Source organism: Phascolarctos cinereus, unplaced genomic scaffold (genome assembly GCF_003287225.1).
Source record: "Phascolarctos cinereus isolate Bilbo 61053 unplaced genomic scaffold, phaCin_HiC Scaffold_5;HRSCAF=322, whole genome shotgun sequence".
Lineage (NCBI taxonomy): Eukaryota > Metazoa > Chordata > Mammalia > Diprotodontia > Phascolarctidae > Phascolarctos > Phascolarctos cinereus.
In genome coordinates this window covers 404,322,346-404,345,433 of record NW_027555958.1, presented here as the reverse complement: position 1 = coordinate 404,345,433, position 23,088 = coordinate 404,322,346, and the positions used below count along the sequence as shown (strand labels likewise).

Sequence of the window (23,088 nt, the reverse complement as noted above, 5' to 3'; positions counted from 1 at the left end):
AGGGAAGCTAGGCATTTAAGGAGGGAGAGAGAGAACAGTTTTGGGGGGACGGTGGATGCTGGATTTACTTTGTACCCATGTAGAAGAAGATCACAGGTCCACCAAATTATTGAAGAGCAATGTGGAAGGCATTTACTAGATACTGGCAATATGAAAACAAAGCCAAAACATTTCCTGCTCTTAAGAAGTCTATATCCCTTTGGGGTTGGGAGTCCAGTATAAACACAGATAAGCATAACTCTGGGGAGTTAGGAGAGGTCACCTAAAGAGCTTGAATTAATATCTGAAGGATTTATCTGCTCAAGGTAGGGGGAGGGGTGGGGTTGTGGGGTGCTCCAACTATATGAAGGACTGAAGAAAAGACAGTCTCACTTCTTCAGCTGCTGGTTTTCCCCAAAGATTAAGAGGAGTTTAGGGCCTGGTGAATAAACTTTTACTGACTGATGTGGAAGATACAGAAGATGGTTGAGATAAAGAGTGAGCCAACTGAAAACTTTTTTTTCACTAAAAATTGTATGAATCAGACAAAAGTTGGTAAATTAAAAAAAAGTTTCAGAATCTGAGCCTTGAAATTCTGTTTTTTCACACCTATTGTTGTTCCATTATTTCAGTTGTATCAGACTCTTTGTGGCCCCATTTAGGGTTTTCTTGGCAAAGATACTTGAGTGGTTTCTTCACCTCATTTTACAGGTAAAAGAACTGAGGTAAACAGGGTGAAGTGGCTTGCCCAGGGTCACACAGCTAGTAAGTGTCTGAGGCCAAATTTGAGTTCAGGAAGATGAATTCCTAACTCCAGGCCCAGCATTCTATCCACTGAGCCACTTAGCTGCCCACAGGGGCTCTCAATTCTGTTAAAAGAAGGTTGCTGAGGTGTGCAAAATATTGGCATAATTTAAAAAGCTTGGCCAAAATAACTGATTAGAATGATTACTAGCAGCCTTTTCAGTATGTTGACCAGTAACTTTCGGTTGAATTCGACACTCATCTATGGCTTCGAATGTAATTTTCAAGGGAGAGGAAACTCCCTCCCAAGGCAGTCTTTTCCACTTTAAGACAGCTTTCCAAAGCTGTATAAATATCAGTTATTATTTTTATTATTCCCCCCATAGATACCCCAGAGCAAGGAGGCTGGGATGACAGCTGCAGCCTCCTCCAATCACTCTTGGCAAACATTACTTTTTACCTTCGAAGGATCCTTTAAAGCTGGAGGAAGGAGGGACAGTTAATTAAAACACTAAACCCAGAACTAAAGGGGGTGGGGGAGTTAAGTGTTTTTCTTTTAATAAAAACATTGTTTAGGGGGGTCGGGGTGGAGAGGGGTGTGGTGGAGAACCCAAACAGGGTAATTTCTTCAGGGCTGGGCTTCCTCACCTCCACCTAACAAGGACAAATCCCTGACTTGAAATGTTTAGAACTAGACATTAAAAGTTCCTTGTCCTTAATCTTCCTCTCAAATCATAGCCTTCTCTTCTCAATTCCACCCACAGTCCCCTCTTACTCCCAGGAATTCCTTGAGCACTAATTGTATTGGCACAAGCTGCATAATATTATATTATTAGTTCAGCACTCTTTGTTTGTCTAGACTGTGAGCTCCCTGAGGGTAAAGATTATGTCTTCTACTTCTTTGTATCGATTCAATTAGCCCAGCCAACATGTAAGCATCGATGTGTGCAAGGTACTCAGGCAAATGCTGGGCATGGTCCCATATTCCAATGGATTTGGGAGCTTATTTTCTCCAGTGATGTGGGTTCCATGTTTGTCCATCCTGTGTGACTCTAGTCTCGTCAAAGTGCTGGGAGCCTTCCTCATGTTCTATTGACATCACAAGGATACCAACAGAGGAGTCAGGGCTATCCGTCAGTTAGTTATTTATCCCTGACTCTCACTATATGACTAGATAATTAAAAAAAAATTCAATCCTGTATTGCTTTAATTCGAGAGGTAGAACTAATTGATAAAGAATTGGCCTCCATGGCAAGAAGATCTGGATTCATGACCTTCTTCAGACATATACCGGCTGTGTAACCCTGGGAAAGTCTTAATCTCTAAGACTTTAAATATAAGAATGGGTGTTGATCTGTTCTGGCCAAGAGAGTTTCCTTATCAGGAGCTCTCTATGCCATATCCGGTCTAAAAAATGAAAATGCCTTTGATGACATCAGTTCAACTCTTTCTCCTTCCAGTGTCATTTTTCATCTTGGTATGTATGCCTTTGATGACATCAGTTCAATTATTTCTCCTTCCAGTGTCATTTTTCATCTTGGTATGTATGCCCAGTTCAATGAACTGGACCCAAGGGTTCCCAGCCCCAATATATAAAACTAGGGATAAAAAGATGTTAAAAGATACTACTTGCCCTCAAGGAATTTACAATCAAAATCTCTTACAGTAGTGGTTATGGGGATGGTACCTGGCCCCCTAAAAGCCCTTGAAACTTTCCCACACAACCCAGACCCTGAACCCAGATCTCTGGAGTTTGCCTGAGGCACCTGGTCTTTCCTAGTCATCAATCCTTTTAACTGCCCTTTCACTGTGGCCCTCATTGTCTGTACCTGGCCAATCCCAGGCGACTTTCCACTCTTAGATCACATCCAGATCTTCCCACAATCTTTCTGTATAAAAGTGCCCATCTCGCCCCCCCCATTAAATTGCTCAGATTCTTAAAATCTGGCCCTCCTGTATGCATGTCATAAACAGCACAGATTTTTAAAATCCTGCCCACTTCTATAGGCGACACAATAGACCTTGTCTCTGACTGAAAGAAGGCTTGGGTGGTCAAATTCTTTTGAGGCAGACCCGTGCCCTTTGTCTTTGAATTTTGAGCTTCCCAGCACCCCTAGCCCACAACAGTGGCATCAAACTCAAGTAGAGCTCTCTTTCCTCTTGGCCGCTATGGCGGCTGCATGGGTAAGTGCCTTGGTCTTCGTACTGCTAGAAAGCTCCGAAGCACAGGAGAGACCGAAAGTGGCATGACAAACGATATAAGAAAGCTCATTTGGGCACTGCCTTGAAGGCCAACCCATTTGGAAGAGCATCTCACACAAAAGGGATTGTCTTGGAAAAAGCTGGTGTGGAAGCCAAGCAGCCCAGTTCTTACATCAGGAGGTGTGTGAGTCCAGCTGATTAAGAACAGCAAAAAAATCACTGCCTTTGTTCCCAATGATGGCTGCTTGGACTTTATTGAGGAAAATGATGAAGTTTTGGCTGCTGGATTTGGTCAAAAAGGTCATGCTGTGGGTGATATTCCTGGAGTCCGATTCAAGGTTGTAAAAGTTGCAAATGTTTCTCTTCTGGCCTTGTACAAAGGCAAGAAAGACCAGGATCATAAAAATTGTATGATGGCTTTGTCACAGTAAAAAATGTTCAGGTTAAAAAAAAAACCTCAAATAGAAATGGACTACTAAATGGGCAATTAAATCATCCATAAGGATTCCATCTATAAGGATCAGGCTGTGTATTGACTTGTAAAATTACGTTGGGCCATGCTTGACTCCTCTGTCTTACGGCATCTACTGCTTAGTACACACTGGATAAGTATAACAAAGACTTGCAGAATGAACATCTGAATACATTAGTACAGTCAGGCTGGGTCTGGCAAAAACATTTTCTGGTGGGGGAGGGGAGCTTAACCTTCTTACTTATTTAAAGTAGGCAGAGTTGACCCCAGTGGAGACAGGAACAAGCACTTATTAAGCACCTATAGGGTGCCAGGCAATGTGCCAAGCACTTTACAAATATTATCTCATTTACAAATATGATCTCATTTGAATCTCCCAAAGTCCAAAGCAGAAAAATCCCACTTGGAATAAGAAAGATTGGAGTTCAAATCCATCTCAGAGACTTACTAGCTGTGTGATCCTGAGCAAGTCATAACCTCTGTCTGCCTGAGTTTCCTCATCTGTAAAATGGGGATAATAATAGTACTTCCCTCCCAGGACTGTTGTGAAGAACAAATAATATAATATGTGTACAATGCTTTGCAAGCCTTAAAGCATTACATAAAAGCTAACTATTATCATTACTAAAGAACAGAAGAGGGGAGTAGAGAAGAAAGTTGTGTCCTGGTGTGGGGGCTTTGGACCTCTCTGGTTTGCATGGGGTTGTTTTTGTTCTGGAAGCTTCAAATGAGAAGTTTCAAAGGCAGATCATGACTTTCCCAGGACCTCTACGGTAGTGTGAGTGAGGAGGAAGAAGAAGAGGAGGATCACAGGATTGTAGATTTAGAGCTGTCAGGGACCTCCAAGGTCACCACAACCAACCCCCTCACTTGTCAGATGAGGAAACTGAGAAGGAGGAGGATGCGTACAAATTAAACAGGAGAGGAAGCTGGGGCGGTGATTTTTCTCTTCCGTGTGAACGGTGGGTCCAAGGTCCTGGGAACATGGTGTCAAAGGAAAGGTCAGGGAAGGTGAGAGCAGCCCAAGTGAAGCACAGAGGGAGGAGGGGAAGGGGAGCGAAAGAGGAAGAGCCCCCCCCTCCGCCTGTAGACCTCTACCCCCCCAGCTGGGGCGGCAGCCTCTTACTCACATCAGCCTCATTCCAGAGCCCAGGGATGCAGAAGGATTCCAGCAGGTCACTGCCACACAGCAGCAAGATGCGGAGTTCTGCGGAGAGGAAACAAGAGTTTGGAAAGGGAACAGAGAGCCCAAGAAACACAGGAATCCTTTCAACTCGGGGGCGACTTCATCTGAGGATCATTCAATCCCCTTTTCTCCCCCACCCCCAAAGGCCGGCCCCTCTGGCTAGCCCTGGAACTCTGGAGTCAAGGGAACCTTTGTAGAGATGGCCCCAGATGAGTGGAAGCACCCCAGAGTAAAATAATGATACAAACAACACAAATCCATTCAACCCTTGGTTTTCAAGGCATTCCATTTACACTTTCTCCTTTAATCCTAGGACTGGAGGATTATAGCTTTAGAGCTGGGAAGGACTGCAAAGGCCACCTAGTCTAACTTCCTCCTTTTACAGATGAGGAAACTGAGGCTTCAGGAAGGTGATATTATTTGTCCAATATCACATAGGTAGTCAGGAATCAGATCTGGGATTTTAACAAAAATCTGACTAACTCCAGAGCCAACATTCTTCAACCTCTGCAGTATGGCAGAAGTTGTTACTCTTCCCATTTTCTAGATAGAGAAAATGAGTTTGAGGGCAGTTTAATAAGTGATTTGCCCAGAGTCACACAGTTAGTGAATGTCTGGGGTCAAATTTGAACTCAGGTCTTCTTGATTCCAGGCCCAATGCTCTATCCTCTGTGCCACCTATCTGCCTCTTAAAAAATTAATTGTAAAAAAAATAAAAATTTATTTAGACTAGATTGTTTCTAAAATCCCTTGGAGACCTAAAATTCCTAGAAGCTAAAATTCCATCCTCAGAGCTCTCAACCTGCCTCGAGGTTGGAACCTGGGTTAAGAGAATTGACCTGGTGCTTAGAGGTCAAGTCTAATCCTGTATTTTGCAGATGAGGTAAATAAAGCCCAGGTAAAGTGACTTCCCCAAGGTTACATAGGTATTAAGTGGTAGAATTGAGACTAGACCTTGCGACAGACTGGGCTACCCACTGCAACATGTTAACTGCCTTGTCTGGTCCCCCATTTTGGAATTCAACTGGGAACGTCTAATGATGGAGACATCATGGAGGTTTCCGGAGATGTCTGAAGTTGCTCATTTCAAACTGTCTGAGTAAGAGGAAGCACCAGCAAAAGTCTTTCCCCTAGACAGCTGCCATGGCCTTAAGCCAAGGGAAGAGAATCCGAGTTTGACGTCTCAGGTGGGGCCCAGTTGGCTTCTTTCTACAGTCCCCATAATGCTTTTTTTGTCCCATTCAGACATGCAGGGTTAACTACCTGCAGAGCTCTTCAGGGGGTCTGATTCTAAAAGCTAAATCTGGAAGCCTCCCCAGGGAAATCACTCTCCCTGGCTTCCTCTCTACCCATGAATATTATTCTCTCTCCTGTACCAAGCCAGTGACTCACTCTCTCACCCTGGCATAATGTGAGAGATTTTAAAGGAGGACCGAAAATAAAAGTGAGAGCTTCCAGCCTCTTCTCAATGCTAAAACAGTGTTGTGTTGGCTTTTTCAGGGAAAATGAGAGCTTAGCAGAGCACCGGCTATCTGTGCACAATACCTCTTGTGGTCACTGGAGGGCAACAGTGGTTCCACCCAATAGAATAATGATTGTGAAGCCTTCCAGCTAGAGACAAAGGTGAGCAATCCTCTGGAGAGGTACAATGAAACTGGGGCCACAAATGCTAATTGAGAGAAGATTATAAACCCATGCAGTATGGAAAAAAAGGCAAATACTGGGACGGAAGCATCAACATAGTGACTTTAAGGAAGCAAGGCTCCTTTTTCTATCTTCTTACTGGACAGTCTGAAGACAGAAGGGTGAGACCGGGCAGGACCGGCGTAGAGATCTGGGTTCTAGTTCCAGCTCTACCAAGGGTCGCTATGTGACTTTGGGAAATCACTTTCCCTGTTAGGGTCATTGTTTCTTCTTTTGAAGTAAAATGAAAGGGTTGTTGGCACTAAATGATTCCTCAGGGCTCTTTTAGGTCTAAAATCCAGGGTTCTGTGTAGTGCTAGGTTGCTGTGGTTTGTCCTTCATTCTGGAAGAGGACCATGACATGAGGAAGGTGATGCCTGGACTTAAAAATGAGTTGGACTTAAGTGAGGGAGGGTTGTGCAAGGTCACCAGCTTCAGTTTCTCCTTTGGAGCCGTCTGAGTACAGTGGCAAGATATAGATCAGGACGACTGGAGATGGCCCTGCTCTATATAGTGCACTCTCTTCCTTGACACTCCTCTCCCCAAAATGCTCAGTCCTTGGACTGACAATTCCAGTTTCCCCTTTCACGAATGAATGAATGAATGAATGAGCAATTAATACACACTTTCTATGTAAGAGATAAGGGGTTAACCTTAAAGTAAGAAATACCTGGGTCTGGGTAGATAGCTTTTGTTAACTGTATTTCTCTCCTAGGCATATGTCTCCTGACTGAATCTTAACTAAAGGAGAGGGCTGAGTAGTAAATTAAAAGATGGCACGCTGCAGGAAAGCAAGGAATGATAGATTTCACTGCACAGCTTCACCACTAACACACCTTGGTCAAGTCACCTAGTTTTTCTAGTGCTGCAGCTGTCCAGCCTGGAGGGCAGTAGGACTGCTCTCTTGTGCAATCTACTTGCAAACTTGCCTTTAGTGCAAGGAAGAACAAGGCCTTCTCTGTACAGAGCTCTGAATTCTGGGGGCAAATGCTGGGAAGGGACCATTTCTTCAGTAAGGGGCTCTGATGAGCAGGAAATTGGCAAAGAGCTCTTTCTATCTTATCCTCTTGTCTTCCATCCACTCTTATACCTTCTGAGTGTCCCAAAGGACCATGGGGGGTGGGAGGCTGTGGTTAGAGAGCCAAGAATGTAAGCAGCTCATCTATTAGACACTCTGCTCCTAGAGGGCAGGTACTAGCTACTACTCTTGTGTTTGCATCCCTAGTGTCTAGCACAGTGCCTGGGATACAGATGGCACTTGACAAATGCTCGTTGATTGACTGATTGAAGAAGAGGAAAGAATGAGCAAGTGAGCCCTCATTTATTGTGTCCAACTCAGGTTGGAGAAAGAAAATATCCATTACTGCAAAAGCAGGAACCGGATTGCTTCTGAGACCTGGAATGGCCTCTTTAAAATGGATCCGATGCCTGATTCCAACCCAGCACAGAATCACAGAAAGTTCGAGCTAGAAGGGGCCTTAGAGATACAATCCAACCCTCTCATTCCACAGATGGTCAAACTGAGGCACAGGGAGTACGAAGTGTTTTGTCCAAGGCCACAAAGCATGCTTCCTCTCCAATGTGAACCTGTTTTACAAAAGCAAATGGTGCTTGGGGTTGGGGATAGGGAGTAGGAGGTGGGGCTCTGATCACTACTAGAAGAGACTGTTTATATGTGTGTATGAGGGGAGCAGGGGGCATTTGGTGCATCCTTTCAGTTGAAAAGTGAGGACGTGGGATGGCTTTTCAGTTCCCATGTATTTAACAGACAAATTTATCCAAAGGTGGGAGGATAGTTCCAGGTCCCCCATCATCCTCACTTCAAATATTGCTTACTCTTGATGTAGCATGTGGAGGATATGTTTTCCTAGGCTCATTTGCATGCTTTCCAAAGACCCTGGAGGTAGGAAAGTTCATTTTGTACTCACACTGAAACCTGACTTATACCTGTTCTTATACCTGAGGGAGAGACACTGAAGTGAAAATTGTCTATTAATATGGGTACTTCAATGGGCAGCTAGGTGGCACAGTGGATAGAGCACCGGCCCTGAAGTCAGGAGGACCTGAGTTCAAATCCGGCCTCAGACCAAACAATTGACACTTATTAGCTGTGTGACCCTGGGCAAGTCACTTAACCCCAATTGCCTAAAAAAAAAAAAATGAGGACTTCAGCACATCTTGGAATCTGGTCTAACTCCAGGACTCTGGGGTGTGTTTGGGCAGATAACTTGGGAATGTGACCTTGGGAAAGAAAGGTGTCCATTGGCTCTGGAGAAAAAAATGACTTTTCTGAATTTGTTGTTGCTGCAAACACAGCTCTGCCCCATCTCCCTCTGTGTTTTTGTTGTTCAGTGATGTCCAACTCATTGTGACCCCATCAACCATAGCACACCAAGTCTATGGGGCTTTCTTGGCAAAGATACTGAAATGGTTTGCTATCTCCTTCTCCAGTGGCTTAAGGCAAACAGGGTTAAGTGACTTGTCCAGGGTCGCACAGCTAGTAAGTGTCTGAGGCCAAATTTGAACTCAGGTTTCCCTGACTCCAGATCCAGCACTCTATCCATCGAGCCATCTAGCTGCCTCAAAATCAAAACCAAAATCAAAACTAAAAAGGAAACGGGAGATGTGCGCCGTGCTGGAATTCACTCCCTTCCCATCTCTACCTGCTGGCTTCCCCCGCTTCCTTTAAGTCCCAGATAAAACCCCACCTTTCGTAGGAAGCCTCTCCCAGCCCCTCTCAATCTTAGCACCTTCCCTCTTTTGATCATTTCCACTTTATCTGTACCATAGCTTGGGTGCATGTTATCTCCCTCGTCAGATTATGATTAAGGACGATCTTTTACCTTTCTTTGTATCCTCAGCACTGAGCACAGTGCCTGGCACATAGTAGGCTCTTACTAAATGTTCAGTGACAGACTCACTGGCTGAAGAAACAACTGACTTCTGGGATTAAATGTTGGCCATTGGGCGTCCCCACTCAGCCCTATGTTTGAGCTGGTTCTAGGTTCAACCTCCCGAAACCCTCCTTCCTTCCCCATCTTACTCACCGATCTCTTCATACCGCATCACTGTGCCAAGGTTGGCATTCTCATCTGGGGAAAGAAAGGAGAACAGAAGGAAGCTCCAGGGAGTGGCTCATCTTCAGGTCTGTCTGTGGCACCTGATATGCCTGTCTGAATAATCATAGGGGGCTTCGGAGAGACTCTGACTTTAGAGACTGATCAAGGCTTAGAATAACTGAGTACCTCAGACCTAGCACATTCCAAACTACTGAACCTGATGCCAGGCAAACAGAGAATTTTTAGATGACATCTCAAAAGGGTTTCTTTTCCCTTTCCCCCACCTACCTACAGGAGTAACGCCCATGGCATGGAGGGGACAACCCACAAAGAGTAATAAGGAGGCATCATTTTCTTCTTAGGATAGCTAAAGAGATGGTAGGCAGATGACAGCTCTGGGGGTATTCGGGCTAAGGCTTGCCTTTCCACCTGCTTCTGGCAGGAGACCATAAGGACACTTAGAAAGCCTTAGACATCCCTTTGTCTTCCTCAGGTAAATTCACCCTTGTACACACACACACACACACACACACACACACACACACACCTTGTCACCTGCCATCGTCCTTAACTATCGAATTCTATTTAACCCCAACCCAAGAGGTCTAAGGTTGGAAATCTGAGAAAGAATAGAGAATGCTCCCAAAAAGCCAAAGGCATTAGTGCCCCAAGAGGGAAAATTTGATTTATTCTGTCCACTGTGAGACTTGCTCTGCCCACTGAGTTAAATGTTGGGTTCCCAGAAAACAAGACTCACACCTGTCTTGGCTCTCTCCACCTGTTCTCAGTCCTTGGTTAACCAAAGTTCTCCCAGTAAGCCCATAGTCTAGTAACTAGACTGTAGAATTAGACCCTAGTTCTATTGGTTCTGTAAGGGGAAAGCAAGCCCTTTTCTTTCAGCCCAACAGTGGCAACATTTGATCTTAGATGGCTGTCTCAGCATCAAAAACTGCAATACTGTCTTGGTATCAAGAGTTTTGAGAGGCAGAATTCCTGTGCCTTTATGGGGAGGCTTTCAGATGCATGTAGGATCTATGGAGAGAAAACAGGTGGCCTTCAAATGATGGGGACTAGAAGGAGAGAAAAGGAACAGCATGGGAGGAGAGGAAAAGACCATCGGGGGAAAAGGACAACACAGAAAAGGAGGTGGGAAGAAAAGGTTCTTTGCCACTTACCCACAAAAGTGAAACGCTCCACTGGTGGACGGACACAACAAATTCGGCTCAGGCTTTCTCCTACCTTCCCCAAGATCTTTGCTGTGGAAGAAAGAAAGATAGAGACTTACTCAATGGAAACATCTAAGATTGGATTACGGGAGAAAGAAAGAGAGAGAAAAGAGAAATATGACAAGTTCCCTTCCTTCCACTCCATTAGCACAGTGGATAAAGCACTGGACCTAGAGTCAGGAAGATCTGAATTTAAATCAGATCTCACACACTTACTAGCTGTATGACCCTGGGTAAATCGCTTTACTCTGTTTGCCTCAGTCTCCTCGTCTATAAAATAAGATAATTATATCACCCTGTCTCACAGACCTATTGTTAGGATCAAATGAGATATTTGTAAAGAGCATAGTAGGTGCCATATAAATGCTTATTCTCTTCCCAGATACAGGGATGTGGAACTCAGAAGCACAGTTGTACGCATTATTTCTCAAGCATTGCACACCATCTAATACAGTGGTATCTAACTCACCTTATGGCTAAGGACATGTTCATCTCATCTTCTGCCAAGCCCTAAATACTCCTTCCACAAAAACTTTATCAACCAAGGTGACCGTACACCCTGGTTTGATTGAAACACTCCTATATAAATCCAATATAAATCTTGACAACTTGTATTGGATTTACAAGTATACTTTTAGAACGTTCCTGACCCCAGGTAAGGATAGGCAGCTTGGCTTAGTAGACAAAACAGTGGCTTAGGAGTCAGGAAAATTGGTTCCACTCCAAGTTCTCCCACTAAATAATTACTAGAGTGACCTTGGTCAATTATTCACCTCTCTGGCTCTCAAGTTTCCTTGAGTAAATGAAGAGATTGAACAAGATATATTCTTCATGACTGTGAAGGTTCTAGGATTGTCTAATCAAGGACAAACTAGATCATAGTTATACTTATAAATGACCGTATCTAAACTAAGCTATCAATAATATATTTCATAAGGTAATTTGTTGGTTTTTTGGGTTTGATATCCAAAAGCCTTGAATCCATTTCAGGGAGCTATCCTGCAAAAGTCACCCTCCAAGCCCTGGGGATTCCAGAGACAACAACAGGTCCATCCTTCTCTCTTCTCCTCCCCAACCAGGACTGAGATTTCCAAGAGCCTCTTCCTCAAAAGCAGAATTTGGGGCCTCTGGCTTGGAGCGATGCATAAAGGAGAGGGCCTGAGTCTTCCTATCTTCTACCCCATCACCCTGGTATTTATTCAGTATTAGCTGGTTGAAAATATGGTCACCAGGGGGCAGCTAGGTGGCAAAGTAGATAGAGCTATGGCCTTGGAGTCAGGAAGACCTAAGTTCAAATCCGACCTCAGATATTAGTTGTGTGACCCTGGGCAAGTCACTTAACCCTGATTGCCTCACCAAAAAAAAAAAAGAAAAGAAAAGAAAAGAAAGAAAAGGAAAGAAAAGAAAAGAAAAGAAAGAAAAGAAAAAAAAAAGAAAAGAAAAAAAAAAAAGAAAAGAAAAGAAAAGAAAAGAAAAGAAAAGAAAAGAAAAGAAAAGAAAAGAAAAGAAAAGAAAAGAAAAGAAAAGAAAATATGGTCACCATATCCTGGAGACTCTAGAGAAGGTCCAGTAGGCAAATGCTTTCTTTCACTGTGAATCAGTAAACTCTGAACAAGACTTGAAACCCCCATCAGAAAACTCAAGGGACGGTCCACATAATCCCAAATAAATGCTCATGTTTACCCACCCCCACACAAATCTTTCCCAACCACTTTTTGATTAAAACATACTCTTAAACAAATGAGACTCTCTTTCACAGGGTCTTTAAATGAAGTTCCCATAAGTGAAGAAAACCGTGGTCAGGATTCATGTTTTGGACAAGGATTGAGTTAGATAGTCTTCCACCTCTTTATTCTATGAGTCTCCAATTCTGAGATTCACCAGCATGGTAATCACTGTCAACAGTGTGAAGCAAGGGGAACATGGTTGGAGAGACCTAGAGAAACCTTTTTATTTTAAAGATATCTAAGCTCACAGTATCTAGTTACCAGAAGAGAATCCGCTCTAATATCTAACTTATAGAAATACCTGCAAATGATGATTTGAATGATCCAGCACCAACAGTGTTGGTGCTCCGAAGAGAAATCATTCCCTCTTCTATTCCAGATGCAGATAAGCTTTTCCGCTTTTCCTCCATTCTCTGTCCTTTCCAAATTTGAGATCATTTTCTTGGTGTACTTTTTAATTTCAACATTCTTTCAAGGCCTCCCCCTCTGAGACAGGACATACCTGCAGTGGGCTTAGTGGGCACGTTGTTGTTCTGATAAATGGGCTGGGATGTTTCATGTTGTGGCTGTCCAATCACTGGGGTCATGGAAGGTGTGTTGACATTGGAAAGGATGCAGCCGGTCACTCTCTAGAAAACAGGAAAAAAAACCTCAGAGTCAAAAACATCACTAAAGAATTTGTTAATGAAAGAGAAGGCATGGTACAGTGGAAGTGAGAGCACTAGCTATGGATTCAGAGAACCTGAGTTCAAATTTCACTGATATCACTTACTACCTATGCAGTCTTAGATAAGTCACAATCTACTTGGGCCTCAATGTCTTATCTGTAAAATCTGGGGGTTGGAATAAATAGCTTTTAAGGTCCCTTTCAGCTTTAAATCTATGATCTTATAATCTATGAAGGAAACTTCTCATTTATCCATGATATGTATGTATATATATTTATGTGTGGATACATACATATGCATATGCATATGTATATATATTTATGTGTGGATACATACATATGCATATGCATACATACATACATACATATATATGTTTTGTGAACCAGCTGTGACCCCTCTCCCCCAAGCCAGTTTCCAAACTACTACAACTAATGTTTCATCTTTATATAGTGCTTTACAACCATTTAACAAGCATGTATTAAGTACTAAGGGCTGGGTACTACGCTATGGCTTGGGGACAAAAAGAAAAAGCAAAAACATTCCCTGCCCTCAAGGAGCTTACATTCTAAATGGGAGACAACACATGCATAAATTGGTATGTTTAACATATAGGCCAAGTAGATACTAGGCAACCTTAGAAGGAATGTCGCTAACAACTGGGTGGACCAAGGAAGGCTTCCTGAAGAAGGTGACATTTGAACTGAGTGTTGAAGGACAACCAGGTGGAGGTTGGACAACCTCTAAGAGGTGGAGGTGGGGGAAGAAGGCATTCCAAGTATGGTGAAGAAATAGGACAAAGGGATTGAAATGCTTGATGAGACAGTTTATAAGGATCATAAAGTGCTTTTTTAAAAAAGATAACACCATAACATAGGTAGTACATGAATTATTATATTTTATAGATGTGGTAACCAGGCTTCAAAGAAATGAAAGGATTTGCCTGAGGTTGCCAACCTAGTAAATGATAAAACTTGAACCCAGGACCTCTCATTAAAAGTCTAGTGCTGCTTTTATTACACTGTATTGCCTCTCAAGTCAGATAGGAGTTAGAACCTGGCGCAGAGGATGGCAATAATTTGCCCGAGCACACTCATGGATGTATGTGGGTGTGTATTCCAAAGCCAAATGCAAATAATTTTTACATTATTGACTGTTTTATATTATGGCATCTGGGTGGCATAGTGAATAGAGTGCTAGGGCTGAAGTCAGGAAGACTCAAGTTCAAACCTGACCTCAGACACTTATTAGCTGTGATATCTAGGGCAAGTCACTAATCTCTGTTTGCCTCAGTTTCCTCATCTGAAAGTGGAGATAATAATAACACCTACCTCCCATGGTTGTTGTGAGGATCAAATGAGATAATAATTGTAAAGTGTGTAGTGCAATGCTTAGCACATAGCAGGCTCTACAGAAATGCCAGCTATACTACTACTACTACTAATAATTTATTATGTATAAGTTCATATTATATTATAATTTTTATTATAATAACCTTTATTATATTTATAATTACATGTTAATTATATAGTAACAATTACTATTATCTGTGCTGTTTCTCAATTTCAGTAAATATTTATTAAACATCAACTAGGTACAAGGCACTATGGATATAAAAGCAAAAAATGGAGAGACCCCATTGTCAAAGAGCTTCCATTTAGTTGAGAGGGTGCAACATGCACATAGATAAATAAAATAGAAAGTAATTTGAAGAGGGACAGAGAGCAGTAGCTCTCTCTAGGGATATGAGGGGAAGACTTCATGAGTCGATGGCTCCTGAAGTAAGCTTTGAAGGCCTCTGAGAGGCAGAGTTGAAGAGGAAGTGTGTTCTAGGCACAAGGACGAATTGGGGTGGTGAGGCAGAAGAATGTCAAGTTCAAGGATTAGTTAGTGATTCCATTTGGCTGAAACTTGTCCTTCTCCAAGAGGACCAATGACTTCAGGAAGATGATGTCTTGACTTGCAAGTGAATTGGATTTAAGTGAGGCAGGGCTGTGCAGAGTCACCAACCTCACTCTCTCCTCTGGAGCCATCTGGGTCCAGTCAGGATGACTGTATGTGCCACTGGAGGCAGTGGGCAACCTTGCTCTTTTTAAGTTAAAATCTTTCCTAGGTCTCGCTTTGTCTGAGGCAATGCCCATTCAGTGATTAAAGTCCTTTTTTACCTAGTTAAAAAAAAACTAACCTGGGAAGGGAAGACCCTCAGGGTTTCTGGCTAAAACAGAAACAATTGTTATTTACACTCACTCAGAGCCTTCTGGGCCCAAACAATATCCCCGGTGAGGCTTGGACTGGGATCTATTGCTGACCATTCAGTGAGATCCAGAGTGATGAGGATTTAAGGCAGGGTCAAACAGCTCCAATTGAATCCCAATGGGCTTTATCAAAGCCTGGGATTCCAACGCTGTATTTCAAGAAATCATAAATGAAACTATGTGGAGAAAAAGAGTGAATTATCCCAGTTTTTTTAATGATAGAATAAATAAGTATGGAAGAGAAAAAAAGAAATCCAGCCCATAAACCGTAAGATATCTTGTGAGGGGCTGAAACTTGGTGTGTGTCACAAAGAGTTATGTTAAGTAAAGCTAGAAAGACAGACTGGTGTGAGATTATGGAAAGCTGAGAAGCTTTTTTGTTTTGTTTTGTATTTATTCTAGAGACACTAGGGAGCCACTGGGGCTTATTGAGCAAGGGAGTGACATGGTGAGATATGTCTTGGGAAGATTATTTTGGCAGTGGTATGATGGAGAAACTGGAGACAGGTATGTTTGTTGAGATGTTGTTTCAACGTCTTATTACTTCTGTTATAGTAGCTGGAGAGCTGGCCTCAAAGTCATGAGAACCTTTGTTCAAATTCTCTCTCTAACAGTCTAGGCAAGTCATTTAAGCATTTAGTGTTCTAGGAAACACTAGTCTAAACCTGTACATTGCAGAGGAGGTGTGGTCCTGCAGCAGTAGAGGGAGCTTCATCATCTAGTAGCCCCCTATACCCAAGAAATCACCTATCTGGTCTCTCCCTAGCTTATAACCCATCCAGGTGAGGGATTATTATATGTATGAAGATATGAGCTATGGTGGTGAATCTATGAGTAGAGAGAAGGGGATGTATGGGAGAGATGCTGTGCAGGTAGAATTACCAAGACATAGCAACTAATTCGATATGAAGGGTAGGGGATATGGAAGCTTCAAAGATGGTGGTACCCAGAAATAAGGAAGTCTGAAAGAAATTAAGATTTCAGAAGGAAGGTGATTAGTTCTACTTTGGACATGCCAAATTTAAATTGCCTTTGGAACTGAGCAAAGTCAATATAAAGAAGATAAGCAGGGAAACTATCAACTGGGGGGACAAACTTTGCATCAAATATCTCTGATAGGGGACTGATATGCAAGATACATAGGGAGCTAACATAAATATACAGGATCAAGAGCCCTTCCTCCAATGGATAAGAGAGCATAGGATAAGAGCAAATAAATCTCAAAAGAACTACAAACTATTAACACCACATATAATACTGTTTCACATCACCAATAATAAGAGATACAAATCAAAACAACTCTCAGACTAGCAGCAAATTGACAAAGATGACAAAAGATGGAGATAGAGATGCCACTGGGGCGGAGGTAGAGATTTCTAACAGGCAGTAAAGATGTGACTAGAATTCAGGAGAGAGATTAATGTTTGAAAGATTTGGGTGTCATCTGCATAGAGATGATAATTGCACCCATAGGAACAGATGAGATCACCAGTGAATAGAGTGTAGGATAGAAGAGAAGTTAAGACAGATCCTGGGGGATGACCCACAATTTGGGGGTAGGATGGGAATTGGATGATAACCCAACAAAGGAGAACTAAGAAAGAGCAGTAAGACAGGTAGAAACATGGCTTTCTAGAAGTCCAGACAACTGAGAGTTGATAACACTATCTTTTTTTGCTGACCTGGAACAAATTATCATTTATCTTCTGAATGCAAGAGTAATTATTGATGAGATGGAAACTGCAGGACAACTTCATTCTCTTTATCCCACTTCCTTGAAGGCTTTTATCATGAGGGTACTAGCATGGTACAGTAAAGTCCTTCTCTAGGGGAAGGCCAGATCCTTTTTGTCTGGATGTCCAGGTTCTACCACCAGAAGATCCTAAGCAGCCCAGGGACTGGGAGTGACCTTCAGGGGGCATATCCTCCACATGCATCCCTGAAAGCAGGATAGCTGTTGAATCCTCCTGAACAGATGAAAAAGTGACCATTTGTCCAGTGGCTTCCGGCTGTTAGCTACCATTGGTGTGATCTTTGGGCCAGGGGTGTGATTCAACTCCAAACAGATCATGGAAGCATAGATTTAAAATTGGGAGGGACTTCAGGTCCTACATTTTACAGAAACTGAGGAAACTGAAGCCCAGAGAAGCAAAGGCCCAAGGTCACAAAGAATGTACTTGAGATCTTGAGAGAGGTTTTGTGGTTCCAGATTTTCTTCAGGAAGAGTTCTCTGAAGGGAGAAAGAGACTCTGGGAAGAAGTCAATATGTAGAAATCAGCATCTCAAACATGTCGCTATGCCCAGTTTACTACCCTAGAGATTTCAGGGAATTTCCCCTTGGAGTGAGATCTGGGACTCTCTCAGCTGAGTTGAAATATCTCATTCCTAGTGGGAAAGGGAGCTCATTTACTCTGTGTAATTGTCTGGTCTATTCTCATCAGTGTACTTTCTCTGATTTCTAGATACTATGAGCTTGGATAAGTGGGATCATTTACTCTTCATTACAGGTGGTCTTTGTGGAGCGGATATTTGGTGGGAAATGAGTCAAGCCTTTGATATATAACTTGGGCCACTCTTTCCCTGCTAAGGGAAAGCAATCAGGAGCACAGCTTGAACCTAAAAATTATTTTCCCTAGACTAACTATATTTAGAGGGGGACAGATATATATAATTCTGATCTGCTACTCTTTCTTTGAAGAGAGAATCAAGTCAGCCTCTGGTGCCAATCTCCTGCTCACTCTCCTGGCATGAATCAAAGTCTCCCTAGAGATATATCATATTCATGTCTCTGTGAAGAACATCTCAACAGATCCACGTGGATGCACATAACCTACCTACATGGTCAACATACATATACATACCCCTACAGGGTAGTAATTTTCCAGGTGAGAGGAGGAAGCAGCAGGGTCATACCACCCCTGATATTCTCCCTAATGACCTAAAACTATGGGAATTTATCTGCAGAAGTCACCTGACCCTGGGAATAAGTGTCTTTTTTTTTCTTTTTAAAAAAATAATCAGTCTAATATTTAGGGAAATTTGTCTTTTTCTCTAGCTCACTCCTTCCTGTTGCAATATTAGTCCCTTCTAGCTTCTTCTTCCCAGGGAAGATCAATCAGGCACTGTCTTGGACAGTAGGTGGAAAAAGAAATAGTTTCCAGCTCTCTATCCCTGATCTCACCACCCAGGTCTACCCCCATTCTTGTCAAGCTCTTTATACAGATTCCATTTTTCACCAGTCCTGCAGGTGTGAAGCTACAGAGCCCAGCCCCCTGGGCTCCTCTCCAAATGCAGGTGTGAACTATTAAGATCAGTTGTTATCTATCTCTCAGGTGGAACCCTGTGGTGAGCCAGGAGCTCTGGCTACATGCTATTAGCTGCGGAGAATAAGGAGATGTGAGGAGACAGCTCACTGTTCTCCTGTCTAGGCAGGGGGTTGTCAGTGACCTACATTCTCCCGCCTACCTGTCACTGCTGCAGCTGAGGCATTTGGACATTTCCTTAAGACTCCAGCAGGGATTAATTCAGCCTGGACTGATACACCTGAAGTGGGGGTGGGGTGGGAGGAAGAAATGGTGTTGGGGGAACCCATGAAGGAGGGCTGTTTGGTTTATGCTCAAATGAGCATCTTTGAGATTTTCAACAGCTTTGCTGTTTGGTCATTTTTTAGGGGTGTCTGACTCTTTGTGACTCCACTTGGTGTTTTCTTGGCAGAGATACTGGAGCGGTTTGTCATCTCCTTTTTTAGCTCATTTGACAGATGAGGAAACTGAGGCAAACAAAGTTAAGTGACTTGCCCAGAGTCACACAGCTAGTAAGTGTCAGATGTGAACTCCAAGCACAGTGCTCTATCCACTGTGCCACCTAGCTGTGCTACAACAACAGTCTACCTGAAACGAGGCTATGTGGAGTGTGGGCAGGTCAGAAAGGGAGTCCTACTCACAGTCTGTTGCAGCTGTTGTTGTTGTAGGTGTTATTATTATCTCCATTTTACAATTGAGGAAACTGAGGCAAACAGAAGTTAAGTGACCTGCTCAAGGTCACACTGGAGTGAGTGATCTCAGAATCTGGATTTGAACTCAGGTCTTCCAGATTCTAGGACCAGTGTTCTATCCACTGCCACCAGCTGATTTTATCACTGACTCCTTCCAATAGCCCAGTCCAGCCCAAAACAGATACCAAGCTAATCTGCAAAGATGCAAAAACTGAGTTGAAATCTGGCCTCTGATACTTATTAGCTCTAGTGTGACCCTGGGCAAGTCACTTAACTTCTGTTTGCCTCAGTTTCCTCAACTGTAAAACGGGAATAATAATAGCATCTACCTTCCAGGATTGTTGTGAGGATCAAACAAGATATGTGTAAAAGTACTTAGCATGGTACCTGGCACATAGTAGGCCCTATATAAATGCTTATTCCTCCTTCCCACCCCAACCATTGCAGGGTCCAATGGTGTCTCCCAGCAAACCAGGTTTCTGCCAGGTAGCTCTAGTTCTCACTGTTGCCATGGATCCTTGCCTCCTCCCTTCCTTCCTGGTCAATCCCCTCCCTCCCTGAGTTTGCCTTGTTGAACCAGAAAGCCCACTTCAGGCTGGTCATATATATGGACAATCTATAGTTAAGAGTTCTTAACCTGGGGGTCCATGAACTTTTTAATTTATTTTTTAATAGTTTGATAGCTGTTTCAAAATAATTTATTTCTTTTGTAATCTTACGTATTTTAATTTACACATTTAAAAACATTCTGAGAAGGGGTCCTTCCTGATCTGAGCTCCCCTGCCCTCCACTCCTCATGGCTCTCTGCCTAACAGCACCGAGCATACTCTATGCTCCCTCAATGAAGTTAACAAATATTTATTGATCGGTTGATTTTCCCTTGCCCTGTCCTCTGTCCCATCTTTGGGCCTGGGTGTGCCTCCACTCCAAATAGATCATGGGAGCATAGTGTTAGAGTTGGAAAAAACTTGAGAGGTCATTTTGTTGGACTCTCTCTTTTTACAGAGGAGGAAACTGAGGCATAGAGAGGAAAAGGTAATAACTCAAATATAATAAAAGGCAGGGACTGGAGCTGAACCCAGGTCCTCTGGCTCCAAATGAAGCATTCTTCCTTTGCCTCTTTGACCCTGTGGCAAATTTAGAAATATCCAAGAGTGTTGTAGAATAATAAAAGCCAAATAATCCAACCATTGAGATGGGGGGAGGGAGAGCTTGATTAGTACAGTTCCCTGATTTATGGCCTATGGCAGCTAGAGGCCAAAATGAGAGGCTGGCAGAGAAGACGGTGTGTGTGTGTGTGTGTGTGTGTGTGTGTGTGTGTGCTGGAACATAGCTAGCTCAGGGAAGGCGTCCTTCCCAACACAGTTATGATTGTACAGAACTGTGGAATTTTAGAATTGAAAGAGCTCTCACTAGATCATAGATTTAGAGCAAGAGGGGACCTTAGAGGGCATTTAATCCAAGTCCCTCATTTTATGGATGAGGCAGAGATACTAGGTGACTTGCCTGAGGCCATAGGAGATAATAAGTGACAGGGGCAGGATTTGAACCCAGATCACTCTAGAGACTATGTTCTTTCCACCATAACATACTGCCTTTCAGAAGTCTTCTAGTCTGACTAAGGAGATCAAGGAAGGCTTCACAAGGAAATGAGTCTTGAAGGATTCTGAGTAGAAGTGAGGAGAGAGCATTTCAGGTAATAGGGGTATCTGGTAGATATGCACGAAGGGAAGATCATAGAATTTTAAGTTCAGGGAATAATTGGATGCTTCATTTTGGCCAGGACACAGAGGCTGTGACTGGAAGGAAGGTGAAAGAAGGCTAGAAAGGTAGCTTGGAACCAAATCACATCGGGCTGAGGAGTCTGTATTTCACCATAATGGCGATAGGGAGCCACGAAAGGTTCTGCGGAGAGGCCTCTCCCCGCAGCTCCTTCTCTGTCTGCCTTTTCTTCCTGTTCTCCAAACACCAGACGTGGCAACAAGTCAGAAGTGGAGGGCAGCTTCTGATTAAAGGTATGAGTGTGACGAAAGATGCTGAGTAGTCTGGATAAGCCAAATCACGTCTCTCTGGGCATGAGGTCTAGGACAGAAACATTATCTGAGCTTACCACAGCCAATTCCTTTCAAAGGGGAAAGAACCCTCAGTGAACCACTAAGATGGGGCAGAATACAGGAATAGAGCTGCTGTTCTCCTCTGTCTTCACTAAAGAAAATTGCTGTTGAATCATCCAACATTCTCAGGCTGTCTGTGACCTGTGAACTGTGACTCCTACTGCATGAATCAAAACTCCCATTATAGGGTTAGGTAATGTTGAGGTAAAGTGACTGGTTGTCCCTGAATAGGCAAGACAGTCCTGGATTTTGCTTGCCTGCTCTCCCTGGCAAGTCACATTCCAAAAAAATAGCCTGTATTAACACAATTTATGCTCATTGGACTCCGTTTTTCTTTTCCCTTCTGACTTTCCCAAATTTTCTCTCTCTTCCCCCTCCCATCCCTAATAGGGTCCTGCAAGTATGGTACCCATCTGACCCCAGATCAGAGCTGCATTGCAGCTGGAAAGGAAGGGTCTTACTCAAAGTCTCTGCAGAAACCAAGGCCCAGAAGGTGGTATACCTTCAGGTCCCAGTCCTAGCCTCCTTTCTTTCTCTGGTCCTCAGCTCTCCCCATATCCCAATGCATGGGATTTGCTTTGAAAAACTGAACAAAATAAAAAAAGATTTGTTTTCATGCCTGGTGCTAAAATTAAATCACTTCATGACAGTGGCATCCTCCAGCCCCCTCCCCTCACCAGCTCAGGGGTCAGAGGACTTGGTTTCAAACTCAACCTCTGGCTGCATAGTGGCACATGCCTGTAATCTCTGCTCCTGGGGAGGCTGAGGTGGATAGATCCCTTGAGTTAAAAGAATTCTGAGCCAAAGCTGGGCTCAAGCTGATCAAATCTATGCAATGAATTCAGCACTAATATGGTGAGTACCCCTACCCCTACCCAAGGTGGGCTGCCCCGCCATCTAAGGAGGGGCCAACCAGTCCAGGTTGGAAAAATGGAGCAGGTAAAAGTTTCTATGCCAATCAGTATTGGGATTGGTCCACAAATGGCGGTTGCACTTCCAACAATGGCAAGTTAGGGAGACACAATCTTAAAAAAAATATGTACAACCCCTTCCTCTGATGCTTACTGCCCCTATCACTTTGGGCAGGTCACTTAAACTCCCTGGGTCTCAATTTCCTCAGAAGAAAAATGAGGAGAATTAGAATAGATGGCCTCTGAGGACCCTTCCTGCTCCAGATGGCGGCTTCTATCATCCTATAGTCTCATCTTACCTGCTGAGACCTTATAATGCTGTGGAAGCCTGACCACTGCTCTCGCTCACCTTCATCAGGTCCCGGTGGTGTTCTAGCACACTGCAGGTTGTCTGCCACGTGTCCTGATAGCACTCCCAGGGGTCCACCCTGCAAGAAATCAGAAGGAGACTTTCTTTCATTTCCACCCCCAAAGCTTCTCAGCATTTTCCTGGTATCTACTTATAGTCCTTAAAGCCAGCATTTCCATAATGACTGTATTATATATATTCTATGTTATTATATATTCTATATTAGCAACTGACTTAGAGAGAGGAATGGTGAGATAGATAGCCGATAGAAGGGGGAAGGAGAGAGATGGGGAGAGAGAAGGGAAGGGGAGAGAGAGAGAGAGAGAGAGAGAGAGAGAGTGAGAGAGAGAAGGGGAAGAGATAAAAAGAGAGAAGGAAAGATAGAGACAGAGTAGGGGAGAGAAAGGGAGGGGGAGAGAGGGGAAAAGGAAGACTGAGGGAGGAGAGACAGAGACAGAGAAACAGAAGAGAGAGGAAGAGATAGACAGTAGGGGAGAAAAAGAAGGATGGGAAAAGAGGAGG

The 23,088-nt window shown here is 43.3% G+C and overlaps 1 protein-coding gene across 3 annotated transcripts in view; it reads right to left on the bottom strand.

The window, feature by feature from the left end:
* The window catches only part of NMNAT2 (nicotinamide nucleotide adenylyltransferase 2), a 199,728-nt gene that overhangs the window by 23,377 nt on the left and 153,263 nt on the right, over positions 1-23,088 (bottom strand). For all 3 annotated transcript variants that reach the window (XM_020984374.2, XM_078156457.1, XM_020984375.2), the window contains exons 4-8: positions 22,567-22,645; positions 12,781-12,907; positions 10,501-10,581; positions 9,314-9,358; positions 4,528-4,604 (exon numbers count right to left, since the gene is read on the bottom strand). In XM_020984374.2, the coding sequence (XP_020840033.1) occupies positions 4,528-4,604; positions 9,314-9,358; positions 10,501-10,581; positions 12,781-12,907; positions 22,567-22,645 (409 nt within the window). The remainder of the gene's footprint in view (positions 1-4,527; positions 4,605-9,313; positions 9,359-10,500; positions 10,582-12,780; positions 12,908-22,566; positions 22,646-23,088) is intronic.